This window comes from Papaver somniferum, chromosome 8 (genome assembly GCF_003573695.1).
Source record: "Papaver somniferum cultivar HN1 chromosome 8, ASM357369v1, whole genome shotgun sequence".
NCBI classification, from domain to species: Eukaryota; Viridiplantae; Streptophyta; class Magnoliopsida; order Ranunculales; family Papaveraceae; genus Papaver; species Papaver somniferum.
In genome coordinates, this window is record NC_039365.1 from 11,796,030 (window position 1) to 11,811,458 (window position 15,429).

The following is a 15,429-nucleotide window of genomic DNA, read 5'->3' on the forward strand; positions in this document are numbered from 1 at the left end:
TTTTGAGAAGCTTAAGTCATTACTCACTACCGCCCCCATACCCCAGGCCACCCAACTGGAACCTACCCTTTGAGATCATGTGTGATGCTTCAGATTATGCTATTGGTGTTGTGCTAGGTCAGCGAGAAAATAAGTTACTTCATGTGATTTACTATGCTAGCAAAACTCTGAATGATGCCCAGTTGAACTATACCACTACCGAGAAGGAACTATTAGCCATTGTGTTTGCCTTAGACAAGTTTAGACCCTATCTCTTAGGTTCTAAGATCATCATATATACTGATCATGCTGCTTTAAAATATCTTTTGTCTAAGAAGGATACTAAACCTAGATTGATTAGGTGGATTCTGTTGTTGCAAGAGTTTTCTCCAGACATTAGAGACAAAAAGGGTGCCGAAAATGTTGTAGCAGATCACTTGTCTAGGCTAGTTGTTAGTTCCCCAGATGATTCCCTTCCTATAAGGGATAGCTTTCCTGATGAACAATTGTTCTTTGTTACCCAATTACCTTGGTATGCGAATATAGTGAACTATCTTGTTACTGGTCGAATGCCCCAACATTGGGGTAAACAAGATCGTTCTAGATTTTTAGCTGAGGTTAAGCACTTCTTTTGGGATGATCCTTATTTGTTTAAGTATTGCCCAGACCAGATTATTAGGAGATGTATACCTGAGAGTGACCAGTCCAGTATTATTTCCTTTTGTCATGATCATGCTTGTGGGGGTCACTTTAGTGCTAAGAAAACTGCTGCTAAGATATTGCAGTGTGGATTCTATTGGCCTTCGTTGTTTAAAGACTCCCACAGTTACTGCGTTACTTGTGAACGATGCCAGAAATTAGGAACCATTTCCCGTAGGAACATGATGCCCTTGAACCCTATTTTAATTGTTGAGGTCTTTGATGTGTGGGGTATTGACTTTATGGGTCCGTTTCCTAATTCTTTTGGTAACCTATACATCCTTGTCGCCGTAGACTATGTCTCTAAGTGGATTGAGGCGGTTGCGTGTAAAACCAATGACCATAGGGTTGTGATTGAGTTCTTGAAAAATAATATACTTACACGTTTTGGTACACCGCGAGCTATAATTAGTGATGGAGGGTCGCACTTTTGTAATGGGACTTTTAGGCTTCTGATGAAGAAATATGGTATTACACATAAGGTAGCTACCCCGTATCATCCACAGACTAGTGGTCAGGTAGAGGTTTCCAATAGGGAGATAAAACGTATATTAGAGAAAACAGTTAATCCTAATCGGAAAGACTGGTCGTCTAGGCTTACTGATGCCTTATGGGCTTACCGTACTGCGTTTAAGACCCCATTGGAATGTCGCCTTATCGGCTTGTTTATGGCAAGGCATGTCACTTACCTGTTGAGTTAGAACACAGAGCTTATTGGGCTGTTAAGCAGCTAAATTTTTCACTTGACAAGGCAGGAGCCCATAGGAAACTCCAGCTCAATGAGTTGGACGAGATTCGTATAGATGCTTACGATAGTGCGAAGGAGTATAAGAACAAAATGAAACTTGTGCATGATAGAAACATATTACGGAAGTCATTTTCTCCAGGTCAAAAAGTTCTTCTGTATGACACTCGTTTGCATCTATTCCCCGGGAAACTGCGCTCTCGGTGGACCGTCCTTTTGTGGTCCGTACTGTTTTTCCTCATGGAGCTGTTGAGATCGAGACACTGGATGGTAGTAGTTCTTCAAAGGTTAACGGTCAGCGATTGAAGCCCTTTTTAGAGCCTTTTCCTACAGGTGATGTTGAGGAGGTCCCTCTGGAGGACCCTGTTTACCCTTGATTGACCATCGAGGCGATTTGTATGTTGTATAATTTTTGTATTCAGTTTTTGGTTTCACTTCACTCAGGTACTATCTTTCCGAACTCTCTCTTTACTATTTCCTCATGTTACTTATATTTTTGGTACTGTTCTTTCATGCGAAACATTGAGGACAATGTTAGATTTAAGTTTGGGGGTATGGGAGAAACTTTTGTGTTGCACTTTTGAAACTTCTAGCGTCACATGGTATCCGGTTAGCTAAGTTTACATATTGTTTCTCACCGAAAAGATAGAAATTGGAATGCTACAGATAACAACTTATTGAGACATTAGAGAAAAAGACATTGAGATCCTTGAAATTCAGGAGAGAACTTGTTCTTTTTAGAGGGTAACCGTGATGGACCTAACCATACATGATGGAAAGGCAAGTAGGTCAGGGAATGCCAGAAAGACAAAGCAACCTCACAATGTAGTCTTAGTTACTGGATTGTGACTCTCTCTCAGTAGAAACTTATCATCATCAACAAGCAGAGCGACATCAAAATCTATGAAGAGAGTGAAGACGTTTTAAGGTTTAGAAGCAACAATAGAAAATAATAATTCAAAAATCAAAGTTGAAGACTTAGTTACAAGAAGTTACAAGAGCAAATGATATAAGTTGTTAGAATCCATGATACCAAGACATCACAAGTTGCGAAGAGCCAAGTTTTGAAAGTCCTTCTCTCATGGCCATGTCAATTTTTGTCTTGTAATTTTTTCTATTTGAAAAAAAAATAAAAAAATAAAAAAAATATGAAACATCATTACGTTCTTTTTGTTCAATAAGGCCATAGGGAAGAAGAAATTTATAAGTCAAGCAAGAAATCGAAGAGAAGAGTTAATTATCAAGGTTTTATGAGGTTCGATAGTTTATCATCAACAGTTGAAGACCGAAGAAGACGTTGTTTCTACTGAGCACTATGAGAGAGTCGAAGAAAGATACATTTTGTTGCTTTGTTAGTCCGCTTTCAATCTGGCACAAGATCTTTCTAGCACTGGTTTAACTCATCACATGTAATTAGTCCAGCTGTATAGCAGATGTCCCTCTCATTTTTATCTCTCTCCTAATCTTATCCAGCTGTAAAGCAGCGGACGCATCTTACAATGTTTATCTAGCTGTATAGCGGATATCTCTTTATCTAGCAGTCATGCAGATGTGTCTCCCCTTTTCTTCAGTCAGCTTTAGAGCTGACACCTTTAATTTCTCTGGCATTCTACTTACTTGGAGATAGGTTGATAATATGTTTGTCCTCATAGCTCTTTGGATACTTGTGACCAATTAGGAGTACAGGTTTTGTGGGAATATCTCTGGTAAGCCCTCCCGAGACTATAACTCGGCCACTAGGGCCACCTAGGGGTTTAAAGGCTTATTGCATACGCTAAATGCAATCGACGATGCCTGCGACAGTGAGTTAGGATTTTATTTTGTAGTTTTGATTTGCTCGGGACTAGCAAATAATAAGTTTGGGGGTATTTGATAGACGCATTTATGTGTCTAATATAGCTCATTTGTATATATTTTTAGTACTCGATATTGTACTTATTCGGTTATTTTATGTATTTGTAGGTGTTTTTGGAAGAATAAGGCTTTGTGGAGAAATTGGCTAAAAATGCGGCATTTGGACCTCCGTTGATAACTACCAGAAGCACCCCAGAAGTATGTTGGAGACACCCAGAAATACCCCGGAGGAACCCCGAAAAAGTGCGGAAAATGCCCCAGAGGACACTTGCTATACGGACCCTTGATTTTGGATAAGGGGTGACCTATTTCCAGGCAGCTGCTAAAGGGAGACCAGCCACAGATAAGGGGAGGTCATCTTCTCAAATTCAAAAGAAAATTTTGGCGGGAAATGAAATGCTTCACGAACAGCAAACAGGGTTGGAATTTTGGGGCCCTTTGGGACAGATTCGATCACCAAATTCGTTTGGGCTGGATGTTAATGGACTAAACAGAGTTGGTACATGCGTTTTTATCAATCGAAATGGGCTGGATAATCCGGGCTGGATAAACAGAGTTGGTATAGAGATACGTATCTTCCCGATATGTACAGAGAATGGGTAAATGAGTCAGGGAGAGTTTCATGCTAGTTAGACTTTTACTTGGTCTTGTTCTAGTCTTGATAAGAGTTTGGTGGCAAATATATAGCTAACAAACGCGTACAGGGAGATCAGAGAGAGATATTTTCTCAACAGCGCAGAGAAGAGAGAAAAAGAAGAAGTCGGATTCAATCGAGATTTTTGGGGGTTTGGTAGCTATATAAGTGTTGGTTCGAGTCATAAGAGGGGTTAGAAAAGTTTAGAGACAAATAGGAGAGAGTTCAGAGCCGAAACGAGGAAGATACCATTGATTGTTGCTGCTGCTGCTGTTCAAGGAGGAAGAAGAAGAGGAAGAACAGACCTGCTAAGGCAGTCGTTCTTCATCAGTCTTAAAACCAGAACACGCTGTGTCGCTGTTTACAGCACACGGCTTGTATCGTTCTTTCCAGCAGCTTACACCCTGTGTCGCTATTTACAGCACTTTAGTTCTATCGTTTCTTCTCAGCACTTACACCATTTGTAACAGTGACGCTGTAACACTTCTACAGCGTTGCTAATTCCTATTTCATCATATAATCATCAATAAAAACACCTATTTTAGCCATGAATTTATCTTGTGAGTGTGTTTTTGGGATGAGGAGCTAAACCCATTAGCCGAGACGACGGAGGAAGCCATTGGCACAAAATTTATTGGTATAATTCTAATTTTTACATTTATTTGCAATATTATTATTTGATTATTTGCACGAATTAAAATTGAATTAATAGTTTTTATTGAGTAATTGTGAATTGACTTGATGAAGCATGCTGGGTTTTAGTAACTTTTGATGTTTTATACTTTTTAATTACAATTATTATTTCAAAAACTTATTTGAGGCAAATATTAGAATTGATTTTAAAGATAAAATTGCATAAGAACTATTTAGAGTTTACTATTAAAATGGTCATTGGTGGAATCCTAGTCTTGGTGTTTTTCTCTATAACTTTGAACAACTCTTTTTATTTGCTTGTTTAATTTCAATCTAGAAATTTTGTTACCTTCACAAGTCTGAAAAGAACCTGTTTACCACTACAACTACAATCATCACTTTTGATAAACCATCAAGCACACAGAAGGTGTGGAGAATAGGTTTCCCAGTTTCTAGAGTTTTCCTTTACATAGTTTTCAAATCATGGTTTGAAATCCAAGTTACCTTGGTAACAAAGCATTCAATATTCACCGATAGATGAAAAACCTGATTCAATCAGGTTAATATCTTTCAACCGTTTTATCGAACTTATCTTGTTACACACAAATGAAATGTACCCTCATTTAGGTTTATGTAACCGTACCCAAACGTGTACACTATGTTGGTTCACAAATAGTTAACCGAGGTTAGCCATATGATTATTCTCATATCAACCTTATTCATATTAACCAGAACTAGTTCAAATGAAACTAGTTAAAGAGTTTTTCAATTGTTATATTCTCATGGATTTTATACAAGAACACAATTGAAGTAAAATCGGTTTGACTCACTCGAATCGATACATGAACATTATAGCCAAGGTTTGGAAAGATTGCATTCCTTATTGATAAATGTTTTAGGTTAATGTAAAACCAATTTTAGAAAGTAACCTACTTAAGTATGCGTACGGGTATGCGTACTTAAGCAACCAGATTTGAGTTTGTTTTAGTTTTCAAACTCAGCAGAAATTCACGGACGTGAAACTTTCCGCCAATATGCGTACGGATACGCGTACTTTAGATAACCGGATGAGTTTGGTTTTGGTGTTCAAACTCGGCAGAAATTCACGGACGTGAACTTCCGCTAGTATGCGTACGGGTACGCATACTTACCCAGTCTCCTACAACCTTTTTGTATACACACAAGTATGCATACTTCAGACTCCCGGTTTTGGACTTATACACTAATGTGCGAACACACTATGCTTATATCCAAAGATGGTTACATGATTCTAAACTCTTTATTTCAATCATTGAAACATTCTTCTATAATGACAATAGCCGTTTTCACACACTATTAGCATCAAAGCAATTTTCTCATGATATAAGATGAACTTGGTCGAAGCGAAAGCTTACCAACACATATTTCGAGAAATATGTAAGCGAGATATACTCAGCTCGAAATCTCAAATGTGTATAGAGAAAACTATATCGTAACACGACTTATATCACAATATAAGAGATAGAGTAGAAATAGACTTTCCAAGTGATAGATGAGTTTAAGTATTTCACATACCTTTTGTCGATGAAGTTTCACAAGCTCTCCTTAGTAGTTCTTCGTCTTCAAGTGATAAGCGTCGTGAAGTCTAAGCTTAACTACACAAACTATGTCCTAGTCCGAGACATCTATAAATAGGCTAGAAATCAAGACTTATAGTTTTGATCACTAACATTGACAAACATGCTTGAGATAGCAACGCATGCGAGTTCGACCGAGCAGTGCTCTAACATAAAAAAATCTAAGCAACGAGTATAAACAATAATATCAAATTTATAGTTTTTATGAAAACTTCGGAGGTATTTATCATTTTAGGCACAATTTTAGAAAATTACATGTATATCCATTATGCAAACCACCACAAAGGATACATAATACCTTTTGTAGCCATATTTTGGTTTATGCATTAACTAATTTTCCGTTGCAACTAATAAAACGATGTACACCCTCTGTTTCAGAAAAGTGATACTTTCACTTTAGACACAATTCTCGAAATTGAATGCATAGCCATTATGCAAACCACCACAAATGATGCATAACACATCATGCAACCGTATTTTGGTTTATAGATCGACTAATTTTCCGTTTCAGGAAGAAAAAAAAGTGATATTTTCACATTATGTTTCAGAAAAAATGATACTTTCGCTTCGTTTCAGAAAAGTACGGGACGAAAGTAGTCGCACACAAACCCTATCTTCAGATTCTTCTTCTATCAGCCCTCCCACCATGAAAACGGTTGTACTAGTTTTATGGCCACATAATTTACAGAAGATTTAGAAAGAAAAAAAATTTGTGTTAAAGAGATATAACAAAAACCAAGTAGGAATTTCTTTTTTTTTTTTAATTTATTTTTTACAATTTTAATTCATTTTTCAAAAAAGAGAAATGAATTGATTTTGCAATGTTGGTAATTTTGGGATTGTAGATTAGGAAAAGAAAAACAAGAGCAAAATAAAGAAAAATCTTAAGTTAATAATCAAATTCACGGTCCTACAAAAGATTTTGGTTTAATAGTGGCCAATAAATAGGAGATCATTCTCATGCCCATTGTTCCCAATATTTACATAGTTGCCAAATTTTCAACAATTTAGCAAGTTTCCTACGGCTTTCTTGTTGTATAACCAATACGTAAATTTTTGGTTTTATATAGTAGTGGGCATTTCTACACATATATACACTAAATTTGTAAATCTTAATTGTATTTACTTTCAGTGACGGGTGTTCGAGGGGGGTTTGAAGCTTTAAAAATGCTTAGAGAGAAACCAAGTTATTTTGATCTTATCACAAGTGAAGTACACATGCCAGAAATGAGTGGATTTCATCTACTTCAGTGCATAGTGCAAGAGTTCGCCGGTCTTCCCTTGTTTCGTAAGTCCAATTAAAAAAGGCAATTTCTAATTTGGTTCATATGATCGTCTCATTTTCTGTATCATAAATTATACTTTGCAACTTTTGTTATCATGATATATATATATATGACTTTAAATCATATATAAATCCCTAATGGAAGATGATTTTCGTATATATGTTTATTCATATATACTTATGACACAGAGAAGGACTGAACAAAATAAAATGCAAAAGAAAAACTAGTATCCCATTAACTGGCTAGTGGTCAAAAAAATGATAAGCACCAACAGGGCATTTGGTCTAGTGGTATGATTCTCGCTTAGGGTGCGAGAGGTCCCGAGTTCAATTCTCGGAATGCCCCCACTATTTTATTTTTTACTGTTGTCTATTTTATTTCTCGGTTAGTGGAAGATAAATAACAACCAATGCAGCTATATTCTGTATCACCAAATGAAGAGTCTAGGGTCAAAATTTACCCCATAGAACTCCGCTCATCGTCTGGTTAAGGCTTTTTTAAACGGTGCAATTCCAGTAAAAGAAACCCTGCACCAAAGAATCCACATTAATTCATTCACGTGCCATAGATGCAACAGAAAATCAATCACGCACTCACTGAACATGCCCCCAAGTCATAAAGATTTTGCATTCAAGCTCAGAATTGAATGAGTGGGTGACAACTCCAACATAACTGATTTTTTCCCAAATACTGGTCCACTTAGATTAGCAGAATCCACAAAAATGGCAAAGAACACAACTAAACCAAGCCTAATGAAGGACTATCGAGCTGGTTTATGCTAAACTGGTGCGAGGATGGGCACGAATGATTTGCAAATTAAGAAGTCTGAATTCAATTCCAAGCACAATTAGACTAGAAACAAGCTTAGGATATTCATTAACAAGAAAAGTTTAAACCATTTCAGGCACACTGACACTGATAAACAGACTACCACAACATCACCTCTTTCTTATTGTTCACATTTACTAGAACCCAACACAAGACTAATGCAGAGACACATTTCATTGGTTGGTAATGGGACTCACTCTAACCAGAAATCTGAATAGATTTCACTTCAGGCTTCTTCTCTTCAACTTTAGGAACACTGACAGTAAGTACCCCATTTTCGAAAACGTTTGTTCTCTGGTTATTACAGAAGAAACTTGGAATTATCGACATTGTTGTTGAGATTTTTGGGTTTTGTTTGGAGGGTTTTATTTGAAAAAACGGTGAATTTGGGATTTGGGGTTATGAGATTTTCCGGAATGTTTGTTATGTTGCAGAATTGGATTGGATGGTTATGACGTTTGAATTCATCACTTATATGGATTCAGAAGAATCAAGGATTAAGATTTCTACATCACTGTCGATTGTTCCAGAAAATTGAAGAACAATGCCGATTCTAGAGACGTCTATTTTCTTTGGATGGCAATTGGCAACGGTTTGTACTAGGAAAAGACTTCCGTTGATCTTTTGACCCATTTGAAAGGTCACCCTAAACCAATGGAAAAAATTTGACCATCCACAAAGTTTAATTTGAATACACAAGAAACTCTGAACAAAATAAAATGTAGAGGATCACTCTTTATTTCTTGATACAGAATATAGCTATATTGGTTGTTATTACTTATCGAGTGGTATCCAAACAGGCTGTGTAAATGATAGTGTCATACCTGAATTTAGAGAATGCCTTGGATGCTATTACCTTCTCGATTGTTTTAACACCATTAACACACCGTTGGAGGTCTTCGGGTTCTTGGTTTCCAGCTCTAGATGGCCAGTTGATAAAGGAACAACGACTTTCTCAATTATAAACCCACCTTTAAATGCAATAGAATTAAAATCATTCTTCATCACTTCTAATGAAGTTCTTCGCTTGGGTGATACGTTAGTGTGGAGTTGCTGATTCTACGAATAAACAGTATCCATAGTTTTAGACTGAGATAGAAAAGTAGAAATTTGAAGCATCTTATTTGAGAAAAAGAAAAGAAGACGGTATCTGAAGGAAAATGCTGCTCTGGGCATCAGAAGAATGAATACAAACAACTTACATGAGGTAAAAGCATCTCCAAATCCTTTACAACATCTCCAATCTTCAAAGCACGTTCCAAGTAATTGGCGCCACTGGCTGCTTCAATGTAACTCCCGAATTCAGTAATACCAACAACTTGTACGAGTGATACCTCAACCTCTATAGGAGAGGGAATATAAATGGCATTCATAGGATTGTCAGACATTCCTTGGCCAACAAGTGGTTGATCAACCATAACTGTAATGTTGAGGGATCTCAAATGAGCAGCTGGTCCAACGCCACTCAACATTAATAGTTGAGGACTTACCAGTGCGCCGGCTGATAATACGATCTCGTTTTTCGATCCTAAACCTGATTCTTGGTTTAAGTATGCTTTGTGTGTAATACCAGATGCATCAGTGAATATCACACCATAAGCTACTGGCTTTTGTTTTCCTGCACATACGTTTTTGCATACAAACAAAATGGTGAAAGTTAGAGGCTTTTTCCAAGCCTAGATGCTTCATCGAAAATTTCATACCTTTTGACCTAAACAAAATCCTACTGACAGTAGCATGGAGAAGAACAGTGAGCCGTTTAGGATTTGCATATTGAAGCAAATCAGCCGCAGTATGTCGTTGCCCTTTACGGTCAAATATGGTGCCACCAATTTTAGTACCATTACTGTGGTCAAATGTAAATCCGTTATTGGGCAACCACCAGCTTCTAGCAATCCGTCTCGAACTGCAGATTGCCAAGCTTCAACTTTTGGCTTGAACGCGACAATCTTTTCCACCCATTCATAAGATTCATTTACTAGTTTACCATCCCAGCTCGAGTCCTTAACATACTGTGGCTCAGCACGCGAGTAAAATCCAGCATTTAAGGAAGTTCCGCCACCTAAAACTCGCGCACGCGAATTAATTACACCGTCTTCAGATATGAAACGCTGAGAAGGGGAAGTCGTAGAAAGGTCTGAAAGACTATAACCAAATGAACTCAAATTGGTTATGTTAGGATTTCCATAAGGTGATCCTCCTCTTTCTAGTAGCAAGACCTTATAGTTGGACGAAAGAGTTGCAGCTAGTGGACAACCGGCTGTTCCTCCTCTGATTATAATGTAATGGTAATATGATACAGCTGGGGATGACGTTGCTTCATGAACGAATGCATACTTCGGACCTGAATATGATAAATATAAGATAAATGGTTAGAGATTAGATTACACAAGAACTAAATGATAAAATATGAAATAACAAAAACTATTTGATTCGCTTGTACACCTTTCTGATCATCAGTGTAGCTCAATCCCTTGACGAAGAGGCATAAAGACCCTAAATTAACTATATTAACAACTAATATCCAGAACACAAAAATACCCATGATTAATCGTGTAAGGATATAAAGATATATACGATTAGTTAATCATCGATCATTTTTATCAGGCTATATACTAGTCCTTGTATAATCAAAGAGCTATGAACCCAAGTAATGGTCTTAAATAAACTAGCTCCCGTGTAGCAACGTGCATAACTTGGTGACCACCTAATACTGTATGCTGCCATAGTTTCACTGTTGAGAGATACTAACGTGCATAACCCAAAGTAAGTTATACGGTCTTTTGCTTTTCCGCACATTAATTCGCTTTCGTTTTCTCTATTACCTCGATAGAAATAAATATCAAAACATGGTCTAGAGTCTCTAGACAACTAACATTTGCAAGTGTCTGGTACACAGAATAAGCACAACATAATCTAGCTACCAGTGTATACAGGTATAAATACATTCTGCTTCTGGTCATTTGCTTATAACATGGTGGGGCTGATAACATATAGTTAGGTCCAGAAAGTGAACATACACAACCAGGTGTCCTTGGTTAAATTTTCTTTTCTTTCTTGCCATCATGGCAGCACTTGATGTCAGCAGTTTACACCTGGTAGATCTTTCTTTAGCCAACCAATAGATACGCAGAAGAACAAATTTTCAGTGCACCTAATTGAATCGATTTAGAAGAACTAAAACAAAGGAAAATTTCGTCAACGGTAAATCGTAATCTTAATTAGTGTATTACGAAAATGGTATTTCGTGAAGCTCACATGAAAGCAATATCTCTTGAGCCGTGTTTGCTCCATCAGTAGATCTATCTTCAAAATTGGGTATCTTGGCATAGCCATTGGAGTCATAGGTTGGGCTGCCTAACCGCAAAAACCTAACTAGTGATGAATTATAAGCTGGAATATCAAGCTTCAGGCCATTGTTGAACCAAAACCTAATTAGGATGAGATTCAGCAAAACCAAAAGCTTTAAAAAGCAGTATACGAGCTTAAATTAAAAAATGAAACGCTAATCGTTGAAGCAAAAGATTTTTCAACCAAATTTATTAAGAAGAAAAAGAAATCTCAAAGATTAAAAAACAAACAAAAATCGTTCTCTTACCAGAGCATGCCAAACATGTAGTGCACATGCTTCCGGTGAATCCAATGCACATTCATTCGGTTTATGCTGCAATCAATCAAACAACAAAAAGTGTGGGATAAGATCTCAAAACAAGAAATTCTTTCCCCATGCAGGATTGAACTGCAATTGACGCTTTACCACTGACCTGTAAGGACGGCAATGCATAGGGGCATCTGAACAGCAACTGATGCTTTACCAACTGAGCTAGAAGAACGAAATGGGGGCGGCATTTGAAGAATGAGCTGAACTCGGGAACTCTCAAACCACTAGACCAAATGCCCTGTAAGTGTTCATTGAGTAGAAACACTGATTCTATACGCTTGCACCTAAGTTGGAAAGCTCAGAGGTCTACATAACAGAAATAACGACTGTAATTTGAATTGGCAAAAGAAAGAAAAAAGAAAAGAAACCGTGTAGGGTCAAAATTTACCTCATAGAACTCCGCTCGTCATCTGGTTAAGGCTTTTTTAAATGGTGCAATCCCAGTAAAAGAAATCCGGCACCAAAGAATCCACATTGATTCATTCACATGCCGTAGATGCAACAGAAAATCAATCATGCACTCACTGAACATCCCCCTAAGTCATAAAGATTTTGGTAAACATTCAATCTCAGAATTGAATGAGTGGGTGATGCACCTGCACTGCACCCGAATTATAACAACTCCAACATAACTGATTTTTTCACAAATACATTATTGGTCCATTTGTATTAGCAGAAATACACGAATCCACAAAAATGGCAAAGAACACAACTAAAAGACATTCATTGTAATGAAGGACATTCATTGTTTGTAGAACAGACACCTATATGCCATCTCATCTAGGCACCCGGACTATCTAGCTATCTAGCTGGTTTATGCTAAACTGACGCGAGGATGGGCAAGAATCATTTGCAAATTAAGAAGTCTGAATTCAATTCCAAGCACAATTAGACTAGAAACAAGCTTAGAATATTCATTAACAAGAAAAGTGTAAACCATTTCAGGCAAACTGACACTTATAACATGATCCTCTTGTTTATTGTTCACATTTCACACAACATACAACTAAAACTCAACACAAGACTAAAGCAGAGATTTCATTCATTGGTTGGTAATGGGACTCACTCTAACCAGAAATCTGAATAGATTTCACTTCAGGCTTCTTCTCTTCAACTTTAGGAACATTGACAGTAAGTACTCCATTCTCCATAGACGCCTTAACTTCTTCAATGTTTGCATTTTCTGGCAATCGGAATCTTCTTAAAAACTTACCGCTGCTGCGTTCAACTCTATGCCACTTATCATTCTTTTCTTCTTTCTCTCTACTTCTTTCACCACTAATCTGAAGCACTCTTCCTTCTTCAATTTCAACTTTCACTTCTTTTTTAATTCCAGGAAGATCGGCTCTGAATATATGGGCTTCTGGGGTTTCTTTCCAGTCGATTCTAGTGTTTGCCAATTGTGATGTTTCTTTTGAGATTTCAGAACGAGCAGGAAAGGAAAGTGCAGAAGAGGAAGAATCTGGGAATGGGAAATCTTGGAATGGATCCCAAATGTCTAGTGAGAATGGGTCGAAAACGTTTGTCCTCTGGTTACCGAAGAAGCTTGGAATCATCGACATTGTTGTAGAGATTTTTAGGTTTCGAGGGTTTAATTTGAAAACTGTGAATTTGGGATTCGGGAGCGAGGTTACGAGATTTTCCGTAATGTTTGTTATGTTGCAGAATGAATTAGATTGACTGGTTATGTCGATTGAATTCATCTCTTATATAGATTCGGAAGGATTAAGATCGTTGTCGATTATTCCAGAAAATTGGCGAACAGTGTCGTTTCTAGAGACGTCTGTTTTCTTTTTCTTTTGGATGCCAACATTTTGCCCTTTTGTAATTAAAAAGGATTTTTTTTTCTAGTAACTTCCATCGACCTTTTGACCAAAGTGGACCCAATTACCCAAGCCAATTGAAAACATTTGGCCATCCACAGAGTTTAACGAAGTTGAATAACCTCAAAATGAGTCATTTGTCTAAATATTTTTAAAATATGTATCTAATGGATGAGTAAAGATTAATATGGATGAAATGTGACACCAAAAAGATAATAAGAATGAAACAGGATTTATCTGTTTTAAACTTAAAAAAGAACGAGGATGAAACTGAATGCATCCTGTTATAAATTAAAAATAAGAAAAAATAATTAAAAATGGGCAGGATAAAACTGTTTATATCCTGGCTATTTTTATATCCTGGCTATTTTTACAATCTCGTCTATCCAAACAATATCAAATTTTACATGTTTTTTTAAACCCAGAAATTGTCGTTATTGGGTTAATTGATAAATTTTGTGTTGAATAACCTGTTTCCATTGACCTCCAAAATTACACCCTTTAGAGCGAGTCCAAAATAGGATGGTCAAATAAGCAGATTTGTCAGTTATACATCCACAGTGGAACGGGCAAATGAGTAAAATGATGGGAAAACTCTCAACTAAAATGGTCCGTCCATCGTGTTTGAGGTTGAGTCGAGCGAATCAATTTGAGACGACCGGAGAAGACAAACCCATCGGGCCAGAGTGAGCTAAGCCTCAGTTCAAGCAGAGATGACGTTCGTCTTGAGCCGGCCGTCTTAACTGAGCCGGCAACGGCTAGTGCATCCAACGACTATCAACCCTTTCCTATAAATTAAATCGAATTGACCTCCAGAAAAACACCTTCTTTCTACGCTCGTAAGTAACTCAGTACTCCATTCCGGGGAAATTAAAGCATAATTCTTTCATTTCCTTTACATGTACACTCTGTTTTTAGCGGTTTTTCCAGATATCTTTATCATTAACGCAACCTTTTGTTCATTCGTGGAGTTGTTTTTAGTACCTCTAAAAAAGATGATTATCCATCGTTGGTCAGTAATGTGGGTTTGCTTTGATTATTTAGTCTTTTAATAACCTTGCTTCTGCAATAAATTTTACGAGTAATGGGTCACCGTGTATTAATATCGCGGAATTTACGAAAGGTGAAGATTTGTCTTCTTGTCGAAACTACGTAGCTTTATATACGGTTAGGGGTGCAAAACGACATCAAAATGGGTTACTGAGTGTGTGCGTTATATCCTTCAATAACCGCAATGCGGATGGGTTTTTTTCTCAAATCGCGGATATAAAAAAAGAAGTTAGAGAATTTACAGCCTTTGTTCGGCTTGTTCATTGTTCGACTTAGGGGTGATACAAATAATGATATCGTATTGTAAGCTCGAGAAGAATGGCGAAGATGGAAAATAACAATTTTTATTTATGAAGCTCATTACTCAATATTAAAGGATTTTTTTATGTCTTGTTTTGGGAATTAAAAAGTACACATATTACTCGAGCAGGATATCAATGAAATTGTTTTGAATTTTAATTAAATAACGTCTCAAATTAAGTTTTAATTTACTTTATGGATAAATTAGTAACGTTACATGTGACGGTTACATAAGTAGGTTAACTAATTATAACTTCAGTTTACAATTATTAAAATAAAGCGGAATTTTAACTATTCGGATTCATTCAAGTTCTTGTAATA

At 37.0% G+C, this 15,429-nt stretch overlaps 1 protein-coding gene, 1 non-coding gene and 1 pseudogene across 5 annotated transcripts; 1 reads left to right on the forward strand and 2 right to left on the reverse strand.

Annotated features, from left to right (window-relative positions):
* The first annotated feature begins 7,719 nt into the window (after positions 1-7,719).
* On the forward strand, positions 7,720-7,791 carry TRNAP-AGG. Its single transcript has one exon. It is a non-coding gene; the product is annotated as a tRNA-Pro (tRNA).
* A 660-nt stretch (positions 7,792-8,451) lies between these two features.
* Positions 8,452-13,731, reverse strand: LOC113304335 (17.8 kDa class I heat shock protein-like). 4 transcript variants are annotated; one of them, XR_003338141.1, is made up of 3 exons: positions 13,002-13,731; positions 12,324-12,471; positions 12,045-12,241 (listed from the first exon to the last, which is right to left on the reverse strand). XR_003338141.1 is itself a non-coding variant. In XM_026553417.1 (2 exons), the coding sequence occupies exons 1-2, from the start codon at positions 13,636-13,638 to the stop codon at positions 8,473-8,475; spliced, it is 636 nt and encodes a 211-aa protein (XP_026409202.1). In that variant the 5' UTR covers positions 13,639-13,731; the 3' UTR covers positions 8,452-8,472. The 4 variants fall into 4 exon arrangements, 3 of the variants coding, with proteins under 3 accessions (XP_026409202.1, XP_026409201.1, XP_026409200.1); XM_026553417.1 differs by lacking the exons at positions 12,045-12,241; positions 12,324-12,471 and adding an exon at positions 8,452-8,477 and having other exon boundaries at positions 13,008-13,731; XM_026553416.1 differs by lacking the exon at positions 12,045-12,241 and having other exon boundaries at positions 12,318-12,471.
* On the reverse strand, positions 8,572-11,853 carry LOC113304333 (annotated as a pseudogene).
* Positions 13,732-15,429: the final 1,698 nt, after the last annotated feature.